We start from the raw sequence: 13,150 nt of genomic DNA, 5'->3' as shown, positions 1-13,150 counted from the left end.
TGCAAGCTGCTGGGCAGCGGACAGTAAACTGGACAAAGGTCCAATCCGTCCTCCAAGGTCCGGAGGAACACCCTTCAGACTATTACTCCCGCTTGGTATCTGCAATCAAAACCTGGGGAGGGATAGATCCGGAGAGTGCCCAACACGAAGTAATTGTAAAAGGCTTCTTTAAAGACCAAGCTGCGGCCGATATACGAAAGGCGTTAAATGCCCATCTGGGTTATGATGGGAAGTCCATCAATGAAATTCTTTCCATTGCCAAATCCGTTTTTAATTCCAGAGATGACAGAAAACGGAGAGATTGTAAGACTGAGGTCCCACGCGTATTGGCTTATTCTAGTGACTTTCCCCCACCGCGGGAAAGGCAGAGGGGAAGGGGACAGGGACCACCAAATCCACCCCCCCTAGAGGCTCGAGCTTGCTACTACTGCCACGAGAGGGGCCACATCAAACGAGATTGCCCCCTACTGGCCAAATACCGCGAGCCAGGAAGTTATAGACCGAGTGATGGGAACTTTCCACACCAAAAAGTGGACTACGCAGCAAATCCTGCTCCCACTTACAAGGACTCCAACGCAGGCTATGATCACACCCGAACCCAGCCTCCAAGACAATCCTTTCCTCCAGCGCCACATCCCAGGAACAATCACAGTAACGCCAACCCTTTCGCCCAACCCCACCGCAACCCCGGCACCTCTCGAGAAATGATGGTCGCGGACCACACTGAATATTGACAATTAGAAGCAGATCCAGCCCCTTTCCAGTTTCTCTGTCCCGTTCTACAGCTCTCTTCAACTGACCCGATGTGCACCATCGAAATAGATGGCAAACTATATAATTGTCTTTTGGACACCGGGGCAACTTATTCCACCCTCTCTGACAGCCACCTTGCTCCCGGAAAGGAATCCAGGACAGTGATGGGATTAGATGGGATTCCACGAGTCTGCCCCTTATCAAAGTCCGCCCACGTCTCATTGGGCCCCCTCTCTGTAGAACATACTTTCTTACTGACCTCCAGTCCAGTTAATCTACTGGGGAGGGATCTGCTCTGCAAGTTAAAAGCCACCATACAGTGTGGACAGGATGGCATATATTTACACATGCCCGAAGAGGCTGTGTTTAGTTTCCAAGGCATGCTTCAAGATTTGGATACTAAGGACCCTGACCTACCCGCAGACCTTTTAAACGCTGTTCCCCCTTGGCTGTGGGGCACCGAGTCCACCTCCGTAGGACTGCTTAAGTCAGCCACTCCGGTGAAGATAAACTATAGAAGGGATCTTCCTTTTCCATGCACCAGACAATACCCCTTACCACAGGCAGCGATTGATGGGCTAACCCCAATGATTGAGGAGTTCCTAAAAATGGGAGTTCTAGTTCCATGCGCCTCCCCTTGCAACACCCCTTTGCTCCCCGTCAAAAAGCCTAATACTAACCCTGTGAGGTGGCGCTTAGTTCAGGACTTAAGACTTGTCAATTCCTTTGTTATACCCCGTCACGCAGTGGTAGCAAATCCTCATCACCTCCTCAGCTCAATTCCGGGGGGAACTGTAGTTTATTCTGTCATAGATCTATGCTCTGCCTTCTTCAGCATCCCAATAGATGTTGACAGTCAGTTCCTCTTCGCCTTCACCTGGCAGACGGGCCAGTTAACTTGGACTAGGCTGCCACAGGGCTATGTAGAATCGCCAGCCATTTTTTCCGCAATTCTTTATCAAGACCTGCAGGACATCACCCTCCCTGGGGGGTCCACCTTATGCCAGTATGTAGATGACCTTCTTCTGTGTGGGAGGGACGTAGAATCCTGCAAGCTGGACACCAAAACCCTTCTAACAGCCCTAGCATACAAGGGACACAAGGTATCTCCCAAGAAAATCCAATACTGCCAGAAGGAGGTGAAATATCTCGGGCATATCCTAGGAGAAGGGACACGTGCTTTAACCACAGACCGAATAGAAACTATAGCCCGACTCCCGCTCCCACAAACAAAGAGACAGCTCCGTGGTTTTATCGGGGTCACTGGATATTGTCGCCAGTGGATTCCAAGATTTGGAGAACTTACCAGACCCCTCACTGCTATGACTCAAGAGGCAGCTCCGGAGAAGTTAGAATGGTCGGGAGAAGCCCTTGAATCCTTTGAGGCAATTAAGAGAGAGCTGAGATCGTCCCCTGCTCTAGGACTCCCCGACTACAGGTTGCCCTTTGCCTTGTTTGTCCATGAAAATAAAGGCATAGCCTCCGGAGTACTTACCCAGCCGTTTCAGGGTAGAAACAGACCTGTGGCATATTATAGTCTTCAGCTTGACCCCACGGCACTGGGCCATGTGGGATGCCTTAGAGCAGTGGCTGCAGCCGCTTTGCTTTTGGAAAAGGCACAAGAAACTGTTTTAGGACATCAAATGACTCTAAATGTTCCTCACGCGGTTGCAACCCTCCTAAATATGCGTGGCTGCCAGCGCTTTACCATTCAGCGGCTGAATAGGTACGAAGCCATCCTGTTAAGCCCTTCTAACGTTACCATTAAAAGAGTCAATACTCTCAACCCAGCCACCTTGCTACCACTTCCAGACGATGGGACCCCCCATCATGACTGTTCCCAGGTCGTCCGTCACGCAGATAAACCGCGAGAAGACCTTGACTACCTCCCTCTAGAACACCCTGACCTCATACTTTTCACAGACGGTAGTTCCAGAGTAGTGGGAGGGGAACGGAAGAGCGGGTATGCGGTTGTTACTAATGATGATATCCTGGAGGCCAACCCCATCAACTCCCGATATAGCGCACAGGCAGCAGAACTCATTGCCTTAATCAGAGCCTGCGAGATAGGAACTGGTCAACGCATTACCATATACACGGACTCAAAATACTGTTTTGGACTTGTGCATGCAACAGGACAGATATGGTTACAGAGGGGATTCCTTACAGCAGCAGGATCCCACATTGCCCATGCCCCCCTAGTGGAACGCCTCATGAACTCCATCCATCTTCCTGAGGCGATAGCTGTTGTCCACTGCAAAGCCCATACTAAGGGGAAGGACCCGATCTCTTCCGGGAACCGCTATGCGGATCACGTGGCCCAAGAAGCGGCTCTTCAGCCACTCACTCCTCACCATGAATTTCAGGGCGCTCAACTGCCCGCTGATGTAGATTTCCAATTAATGTACGAAACAGCGACCCCTGAGGAAGTTGAGGGTTGGAAGGAAAATGGGGCTACATTCCAGAACGGGATATGGTATCTTCCCGACAGGCGCCTAATAATGCCAAAACTTTGGGTGCCTAAACACCTCAGGGTATTACACCACTGCACGCATTGGGGACGGGATAAGCTAATCGACAGCATGCAGCGATGTTGGTATGCCCCTGGATTAGCCCTTGCTGCCAAAAGCGCCGTCAAGAATTGCCATACTTGCCAGAGCTTCAATCCAAAACACACCGCTAGAAGCCCCCCAGGGGCCAGACCCTGGGCATTTGTCCCTTTTGAGAGTCTGCAACTGGACTTCATTGACTTGCCCCCTTGCCAGGGATTTAAACATGCCCTAGTCATCATTGATCAGCTAACCGGGTGGATCGAATGTTTCCCCGCCAGAAGAGCAACAGCACAGGTTGTTGCAAAGGCCCTACTACATGAAATAATTCCCCGGTACGGCGTACCACGACATTTAGACAGCGACAGAGGAACTCATTTTACTGCGGATGTAGTTCAACAAATCGCCAGGGCGTTGGGCATTAAATGGAGGTTACATACCCCCTACCACCCTTCCTCCTCCGGACAGGTTGAACGGGTTAACCAACAACTGAAATTACAATTGGGGAAACTTTGCACAACCGCCGGCATTAAGTGGGTAAATGCGCTGCCACTGGTGCTGCATAACATACGCAGCTGCCCAAGAGGTAAACTGAACTTGTCCCCATATGAACTGTTGTTTGGAAGACCATCCCCTGTGTATAATACGCAACTCCCACCCTCTGAATTGGAGGTTGGGGAGTCCGAACTAACCCATTATGTTATTCAACTGCAGAAACAGCTTGCTCACCTCCACAGATATGCCGCTGCCAGTCAGAACATACCCCTGGATGAGAACGTCCACTCCTTCCAGCCCGGGGATTGGATCTTAACAAAAACTTACCTGAAGGAGCCACTCCAACCCGGCTGGGAAGGACCTTACCAGGTATTACTGACCACTCCAACCTCTCTTAAAGTTGCAGAGAAATTCTCTTGGCTACATCACACTCGCTGCAAGGCTGTACCCCCGCCTCCGGACTCTGTGGACACTGAGGACCCCAACCACCCTTTCACCACCCCACCGGCTCTACCGCCTGCTGATCGGAGCCAGGATCGGGCTCTACCGCCTGCTGATCGGAGCCAGGATTGGGCTCTACCGCCTGCTGATCGGAGCCAGGATCGGGCTCTACCGCCTGCTGATCGGAGCCAGGATCGGGCTCTGCCGCCTGCTGATCGGAGCCAGGATCGGGCTCTGCCGCCTGCTGATCGGAGCCAGGATCGGGCTCTGCCGCCTGCTGATCGGAGCCAGGATCGGGCTCTGCCGCCTGCTGATCGGAGCCAGGATCGGGCTCTGCCACCTGCTGATCGGAACCAGGATCGGGCTCTGCCGCCTGCTGATCGGAGCCAGGATCGGGCTCTGCCGCCTGCTGATCGGAGCCAGGATCGGGCTCACCTTACCGCGCTACCGCAACAGGATTGCCTGCCTGCCGCCTCTACCGCCCCTTGGACTTCAGAGATCGTCCCAGACACCCCTGGCATCAAACTGCGCTTCAGGCGGGTTTGACAGTTCGTTTGACAGCTGCCTTTGACAGTTCGTTTGACAGCTGCCTTTGACAGTTCGTTTGACAGCTGCCTTTGACAGTTCGTTTGACAGCTGCCTTTGACAGTTCGTTTGACAGCTGCCTTTGACAGTTCGTTTGACAGCTGCCTTTGACAGTTCGTTTGACAGCTGCCTTTGACAGTTCGTTTGACAGCTGCCTTTGACAGTTCGTTTGACAGCTGCCTTTGACAGTTCGTTTGACAGCTGCCTTTGACAGTTCGTTTGACAGCTGCCTCTGACGGCCCGTCTCATAGCTACCTCCGACATCTCATCGGACGGCCACCTCTGCCAGCTCGTGTGACACCACGTTCCACGGCTCCAACCACGTCACACCCCGCCAATCATGTCCCTATTTTTGCTCTTCCTCTCTTTCGGTGCCCTCGCTTCCGCTACCGTTGCTCCCACCCCAGCCACTAATCAATGGTGCCCTGGACTGAACATAACCCAACTATACCTGGACTATGGGACAGTAGATATGGTACGGAAAGGTACCCCGGACCGATTAGGAGATTTTGACTTCTGCCTGCCAGAAACCCGAGTACTGCTGCGCTACTCCATATTGCCAGTGCTGACATCCTCCCATAGCTGGGAACTCTTTATCCGCTCTCCTTCCTTCGCTCTCATAGGGACATTTACGCTTACCCTGGACGACACCTGGTATCGGGCACGGTGTGTCAACGGTTCCTATACCCGATTCCAGGACGGGGAGACCCTACAACCCCTAAACTGGACTTTGATGGATATTGGGGGCGCGGAAACCACGTACACTGACAAACATCACCCTTCTCATCGTCTTTTGTACGGATTTTATTGCAAGCGAGTTGATTCACGTCCCAGACATAGTCTCCTGCAAGGTGTCTGCCTCCGTCGCTTTTGCTGCATTTGGGATATTGGCATGGCAGAATATTGGGACGGGAAGGCTTACTTAGAAGGTTGGCATCATTCCACCCCGGACACCATAAACACGTGGGATAATACTGGCCCCCAACGTTGCGGTGGACTGGCTTCCTCTCTGTCGTTGCTACATCGACAGGACCCCCTCCACCCAGTGGGGACGGCACCTCGACAAAGGGGGGAACTGTTGGTGTCAAACACTCTTTCCAACAAGGATCTCCTATCCACCTGGCACTCGAACTCCTACGTGAGGCTGGTTGCCAAGGTAGCTGAACAGGCGAAAATGGACAACTGCTGGGTGTGTGCAAACACACCTGCCCACATTCAAAGTGGCATTCCTTTCCTTGGAGTTCCTCTCACTCTGCAGCAATACCTTTCTGCCAATGTGGCTGCATGGAACCTAACAGCGGTGAACCTGACCCATCAGTACATCTACTTGACTGGACCGACCAATGGGGACTTATGCCGCAAATTTGTCGGGGACGAACGAATGATCGGAGACAGTACCTGTAAGTACTCTATTGCCATCTCCCTGTCGGGGCGGGTAACCCTCTGGCATGATAATGTACCCAAACCCCAGGCAGACCTTCTCTCTGCCTGGAAAGTAGTTATGAATCTACCTGACTCCTGGGTCCCAACTCCCACTTCAAAGTGCTTTTTCCGGACCTTTGCAACTGGTCATATTGGCACTTGCCTGCAAGGACTATTCTGGTTGTGTGGCCACCGGGGATATGTTTGGGCCAGTCCCCACTCACGTGGAAATTGCTATTTAGGATTAATTTTACCAGGAATTAGAGTCACCCCTGAACTGCCCATAGGAAGGAGGCGCAATAAGAGGGACAAGACTTTATCTGACCACTCCCAAGCAGAGGCAAACGGGGAGACCTATGGCAGAGCCCTTTTTCCCCCATATGGGGCAGGTGCCAACCATGTTGATATCCTTAAACTTACGGACATCTTACTAACTTTTATGGAGGAATCAAATGCAGCCACGCAATCTGTACTTGCAGAACTATCGGAGGTCCGCCAGGTGGCGCTCCAGAACAAACTTGCTTTGGACTATGTTTTAGCTTCGACTGGAGGTGTGTGTGCCCTAATTGGGGCAGAATGTTGCACGTTTGTCTCTGACCAAACCCTCAACATCACCGGACACTTAAATAACATTCATGCGCTGGCCAACGATCTAAGGGATATCCAGCATGAAGGGCTATCTGACGCTTCTCTTTGGAGTTGGTTGCCTGGGACTGGGTGGCTAAAACACTTGGTGGGAAACATCATTGTTGTTATATGCGCTGTTGTCCTCTGTATTGCCATATTTTGTTGTGCGATGCATTGCTTCCCTTTATGCTGCCAGACATGCCGTGCGTGCTTCCCCAGACAGACTATTCCGACTCAGCAGAACAGGGCAGCAGGGTTGCACTATGATCACTCTGACTACGTTGAGATGAGACCCATAGCTGCCCTTCGCAACAAAGAGTTTGCCCTTTAACTCCAACTTTGTGCGGAGAAAAGGATCGCAAGGACCCCCCCTTGCGATCTTATCTCCGAAGGGGGGAACTGTTGCAGTATTTCCCCACACAAGTTACATAAGCACCACACACAGTCTCCCTGAACTTTATACCCTTTATTGCATGAGGTCGCCCTCGTAAATAAGAGGAAAATAGGCCCGAAGATCCCGTCTCTTCTCCTTCCGTGGATCCCATTCATTCATAAAAAATGACGTTTCTAAATAGCGCCCCTGGTGGCCAGCCCGCTGGTACTGCAGGCTCTCCGCTTTGACAGCTCTGACAAGGTGCAAATACATTGTTTCCGTTTTCAATCGACCGTGACTAATCCAATCACAAATGTATCAATTCCTTTATACAATGTTTCCGCTCTATTTCTGTGTACTTCTTGGACCTTTTTCTGAATTGTGTATGACTCCCTGCCACCGGTAACCAGCAGGGCTCGCTCAGGGCTGCCTCCTCCATATTGTTCACCCTCCTCCATATTGTTCACCCTCCTCCATATTGTTCACCCTCCTCCATAATCCTCTAAGCGTGACCCCACGTCCGCAGGAAGACAGGATTTTCCCGCCTCAACCTTGCCAGACAAGGAAAATCTGTTTAATAAAGGACTGCCTCTTCGGAGTGGATTCCACTCAATGGGACTGTGCTTGGTCCTACCCTAGGGCAATATCACCTTTTGTCTTCTTGTGCCTCACTACCTGGAGGGGGTAGCCCAGGTGTGAAACCACTCAGGTTTCTGCTCCTAGCCCCTCCCGTCCTGAAATTCTTTAATGTAGTCTGATGTAATTTTGGGGGTGTATCTCTATGTGAGGGGGGGAGGCAATAAAAGTTTGGGACACTTCCTTCTCGGGGCTTCCATCTTCCCTTCGTGCTGAGGAGTGGGAGCCCTGTCGCGACAGTAATTTCTCCAATAAAGACCAAGCCTACTGGCTGCTTTTTGCTCCTAACTTTGGCGGTGGTCTCCAGTTTTTGCCCAAGGGAGCCCTCAAATTGCTGCGTTATCAGTTGCCTGATCTGAAGCAGGAAAAACACCATCAAAGCATTCCTGACATAATAAAAGTGTTTGATATATTTCCTTTTCGTCTTGTGTCTCGGCCAGCTGTGGGTGCCACAAGCAGGGAGCAGCGGCCTCCCATCTCTGTGTGTTTTGTTGCAGTTAAATTGCACATTGGGGGGGGGCTTTCTTTCTGTGTGCTTTGAATTGAGACTTGTGTTTCCAGCTCAGCCAAGGGAGCTGGGGCTGGAGGGTTCTCTCTCTCTCTCTCTCTCTGTGTGTGTGTGTGTGTGTGTGTGACCCCCCCCCCCGGCAACAGTGGACTCCCACCTCTGTGTATGTCTATGTATTGTCTCTAGCTTAGCCAAGAGGGGCTGAGGCTGTGAGGAAAGGTGTGTGGGGGGGTTCTCACTTTGTTTTGCTTTAAGGCTTGTGTCCGGCTGGGGACCAGGGGCTGCAGAGAAGAGGCTTTCTCTCCACTTGGCACAGCTGCGAGTTCTCTGCCCGGGGCTGCCAGGCTTTCTCAAGCAGGAGGGCATAATGGGGGGGGGGGGTCCCCCCACACTCACAGGTGGAATGGACTCCATTACAAGGCATGGTGAATAATTTTGGCTAATTCATGCGCAAATATGGTGGAACAATCAACCCCAAATGACTGACAACTCCCTGCAAACAGCCCCCCCCCCGGGCCAGGACCAGGGGTCAGCAAACTTTTTCATCAGGGGGCCAGTCCACTGTCCTTGAGACCTTGTGGGGGGCCAGACTATATTTTGAAGGGGGGAGAAGAAATTCCTATGCCCCACAAATAACTCAAGAGATGGATTTTAAATAAAAGCACACATTCTACTCATCTAAAAACACACTGATTCCTGAACCGTCTGCAGGCCGGATTGAGAAGGTCATTGAGCCAGATCTTGCCCCTGGGCGTTAGTTTGCCTACCCATGACCTGGACCTAGCCAACCAGGTCTTCTGAAGCCTGACAAAACACCCTGTATGTTTGAAGCAGTTTGAATATACTGAAGACTCCTGGGAAGTTGAAAGGACAGTATTGTACCTCGCTGGTGGTGCAGTGGGCATTGACGGAGGAAGAAGTAATCCAACTGCAAAAGAAAGAGCAGCCCAGAAATCCAACCCTCTTGTCCCCAGAAGACTCTCTGAACTTCACCCTAGTTAGCTGAAGCAAGGAGATTCACTTCTGCTTTCTCGCAACGACCTTCTGCCCCTGTGAACTCTCTCCCAATTCCTTTCGTTGGGCCATTGTTTCAGCTTGGTCAGCATATAAGTCTCATTATGTCAGACTTGGCCAAACTCTATATGTATCTCAAACACCCAGAACATTCTGCAGAAATCCTGTTTCTCCCAACATCCTGTCTCACTTGGAGACATAGGACCCAATGACATAATTTATTTCTTCTGCGGTCAATCTGCCTAGCTAGATATCTTCTGCTTGCTTCAGCTATAACCCACAACTCTTTGTAAGAAGCATTCCTTACAAGGCACAGTCTTAATGCATAAATGGTTACTCAAAATTTTGATCAGGAATATAAGCATACAGAATAAAGCAAAGGTGAGATTATATGTTCCCAGGTTACAACAGTTTCTCTCCTGTGTGAGTCCTTTGATGTTTTCTAAGGGTTGCATTGCAAATGAAGCTCTTTCCACACTCCATACATTCATATGGCTTTTCACCCGTGTGATTCCGCTGGTGTAATTGAAGGTCCCCATTCTGATTAAATCTCTTTCCACACTCCATACATTTAAAAGGTTTCTCCTCTGTGTGCGTCTGTAGATGAATATTGAGGTTTTTGCAATGACTGAAGCTCTTTCCACGCTCCATACATTTAAATGGTTTTTCACCCGTGTGAGTCCATTCATGGCGTCTAAGGGTTACATTCTCACTAAAACTCTTTCCGCACTCAATACATTTAAATGGTTTCTCCCCTGTGTGAGTCCGTTGATGTCTTCTAAGGTGTCCACTCTGACTGAAGCTCTTTCCGCACTCCATACATTTATATGGTTTTTCACCCGTGTGAGTCCGTTGATGTATTCTAAGGTGTCCACTGTGACTGAAGCTCTTTCCACACTCCATGCATTTAAAAAGTTTATCCCTTGTGTGAGTCCGTTGATGTCTTCTAAGGTGTCCACTCAGACTGAAGCTCTTTCCGCATTCCATACATTCATATGGTTTTTCACCTGTGTGAGTCCGCTGGTGTATGTGAAGGTCTCCATTCTGACTAAATCTCTTTCCGCACTCCATACATTTAAATGGTTTCTCCCCTGTGTGTGTCCGTTGATGATTTCTAAAGTTTCCATCATGACTAAAGCACTTTCCGCACTCCATACATTTAAATGGTTTCTCCCCTGTGTGAATCTGTTGATGTTTATTGAGCTGTCCACTCTGACCGAAATTCTTTCCACACTCCATGCATTTATATGGTTTTTTACCTGTGTGAGTCTGCTGGTGTACTTTAAGGTCACCATTGTGACTGAAGCTCTTTCCGCACTCGAGACATTTAAAAGGTTTCTCCCCTGTGTGAGTCTGTTGATGTACTCTAAGGTGTCCACTCTGACTGAAGCTCTTTCCACACTCCATACATTTAAAAGGTTTTTCACCTGTGTGAGTCCGTTGATGTCCTCTAAGGTGTCCACTCTGACTGAAGCTCTTTCCACACTCCATACATTTAAAAGGTTTTTCACCTGTGTGAGTCTGTTGATGACTTCTAAGGTGTCCACTCCGACTGAAGCTCTTTCCACACTCCATACATTTAAAAGGTTCTTCACCTGTGTGAGTCCGTTGATGTCCTCTAAGGTGTCCACTCTGACTGAAGCTCTTTCCACACTCCATACATTTAAAAGGTTTTTCACCCGTGTGAGTCTGTTGATGTCTTCTAAGGTGTCCACTCCGACTGAAGCTCTTTCTACACTCCATACATTTAAAAGGTTTTTCACCTGTGTGAGTCCGTTGATGTCTTCTAAGGTGTCCACTCCGACTGAAGCTCTTTCCGCACTCGATACATTTAAATGGTTTCTCCCCTGTGTGAGTCCGTTGGTGTTTCCTAAGGGTTGAATTCACACTAAAACTCTTTCCGCACTCCAAGCATTTAAATGGTTTCTCCCCTGTGTGAGTCCGTTGATGTATATTCAGGTATCCGCTCCGACTGAAGTTCTTCCCACACTCCCTGCATTGGAATCCTTTCTTGCCCATGTCAGTTCGATGATGTTTTCCACTATCAGTTAAACTTTTTCCACTCTCCATCCTTTAAATGGTTTGGCCCTTTTTTGGGTTTGTTGATGTCAGCTATGTGTGCTCATTTAGTGAAGCATATTCCACATTTCACACATTTTAATGTCTATTCCTAATGAAACGAAAGGTGCCCCTTCCCCTGGAATTCTGCCTGTCTTCTCCACCACCTTCTTCAGAGTTGGAGGAAATGAAATACTGTTTGGGTTTCAAGGAAGAGAACAAAGGGAAAGAAAACACATCAAGCACCATTAGCACCTTCTCTTATTTCAATGTCTCCTATATTCCCCCACCTGCTACCCATGTTCCCAATTTTTAGGAAATGAAGATGCAATGTATCAAATGATAGTAATGCATCAGCCACCTTTCATAATCCTCAATCATCATTAACAAAGCAGCATGATCTGGGAATACAGCCTTTTCAAATCAATTGTTTCCTCACAGGAAAGGTAGCTGCTCTCTGTCTATGGACAGGCCCTCTCTTTCTCCGGTTCATTGTTCCTTGGACATTTCCCATCCTCTGCATCATAGTCCTCCATCCACCCAGGTTTCCACCTCTAGATCTTCATGAATCACCTGCACAGTCCCATTGGCCTCAGGAGGTCCATGTGGACCATTATGTGAGACCCAGGTCTACGTCTTTTCCCGGGACTGTGGTCTGGGTCAATCAGAGAACTAGTGACAAGGCTTGGTGCTTGGGGTCAGCTGAATGGGCGCTCAAGGAATATCCTGTTCTTGGAGATGGATCTCCATCTACATGCCTCACATTGCATGGAGAGAGCAGGAGAAGCAGAAGGAAAGCAGCTGGCACATGGGAATCCCAGACGGAAACACCCACCCCCATTGTTCTTTATAATAATGATGGGCTGCCTGATCTCGAGCCCATCTTCTGACACAGGACTATCCTAATCTGGCACTGAGAAGCGGGATATTAAAGGCAAACGGATAACCTTTTTTAGTGGAAACTTCAACCTTCAATATGTAGTATTGACTCATTAACAACCTGAAGGTGTGTTATTTCTTGAGATATGAATTTATTCCTGATCCGTCTTAAATATCACAATTATACGATTATCTTGGCGTGTTAAGGAAGCGGTAGTAGCATTGGTGGGGGACATGTCATGCACCTTCTGGGGTAATCTATCCATCATTGGTCCCCACCCTGCACTCAGCTCTCACCTGTGGCTTGCAGAAACTGTTAGCATGCAACAGGGGCCATGATCCAAGCAATGGCTTCAACTGGCCGGCTAAACCAGGTGAGGATAGTTGATGGGTCTCCAATCCTTGGTGGGTTGGGTAGTTCTGCTGCAGGTGAAGGCAGGCCCTGGTGGATGGAGAGGATGGGAACAACAGTGAATCCCACAGTCAAGAAGGCAAATTCTGCCTATGCTGCAGAGGAAAGTGAAGGGCAGATGGGCTCGTCAACTGGGGAAGGGAGCCCATCGAGAAGGAAAACTGTGGTCTTAAACCTTCACTGCCTCTTGAGTTATCTTTGGGAGAAGAAAATGCTATGGAGGAAAACCTGCACAAATCCAGAGTGGAATCTCTAAGACGGTTGGATGGTGCCCTGCACACCTCCTTCCAGCACCTCCTGCAGCCAAACTGGTGCCAAACGTACTGCTCTGCTTTACCTGGGACCATATCAGCCAGGCTGAGGAGGGGGTCTTGTTGTCTAGGCAGCCCAGGACCCCC

General features: G+C 49.7%; 1 protein-coding gene across 1 annotated transcript in view; it reads right to left on the bottom strand.

The window, feature by feature from the left end:
• Positions 1-12,863, bottom strand: part of LOC117054543 (lithostathine-like) — a 32,762-nt gene extending 19,899 nt beyond the window's left edge. Inside the window, exon 1 of the mRNA XM_033163494.1 lies at positions 12,638-12,863. Within this exon, the coding sequence (XP_033019385.1) occupies positions 12,638-12,663 (26 nt within the window). The 5' untranslated portion in view covers positions 12,664-12,863. The remainder of the gene's footprint in view (positions 1-12,637) is intronic.
• Between the last annotated feature and the right edge of the window lie 287 nt (positions 12,864-13,150).

This window comes from Lacerta agilis, chromosome 10 (assembly GCF_009819535.1).
Source record: "Lacerta agilis isolate rLacAgi1 chromosome 10, rLacAgi1.pri, whole genome shotgun sequence".
NCBI classification, from domain to species: Eukaryota; Metazoa; Chordata; class Lepidosauria; order Squamata; family Lacertidae; genus Lacerta; species Lacerta agilis.
Note: the sequence above shows the minus strand (reverse complement) of the source record. Positions and strands in the feature narration are given on the sequence as shown.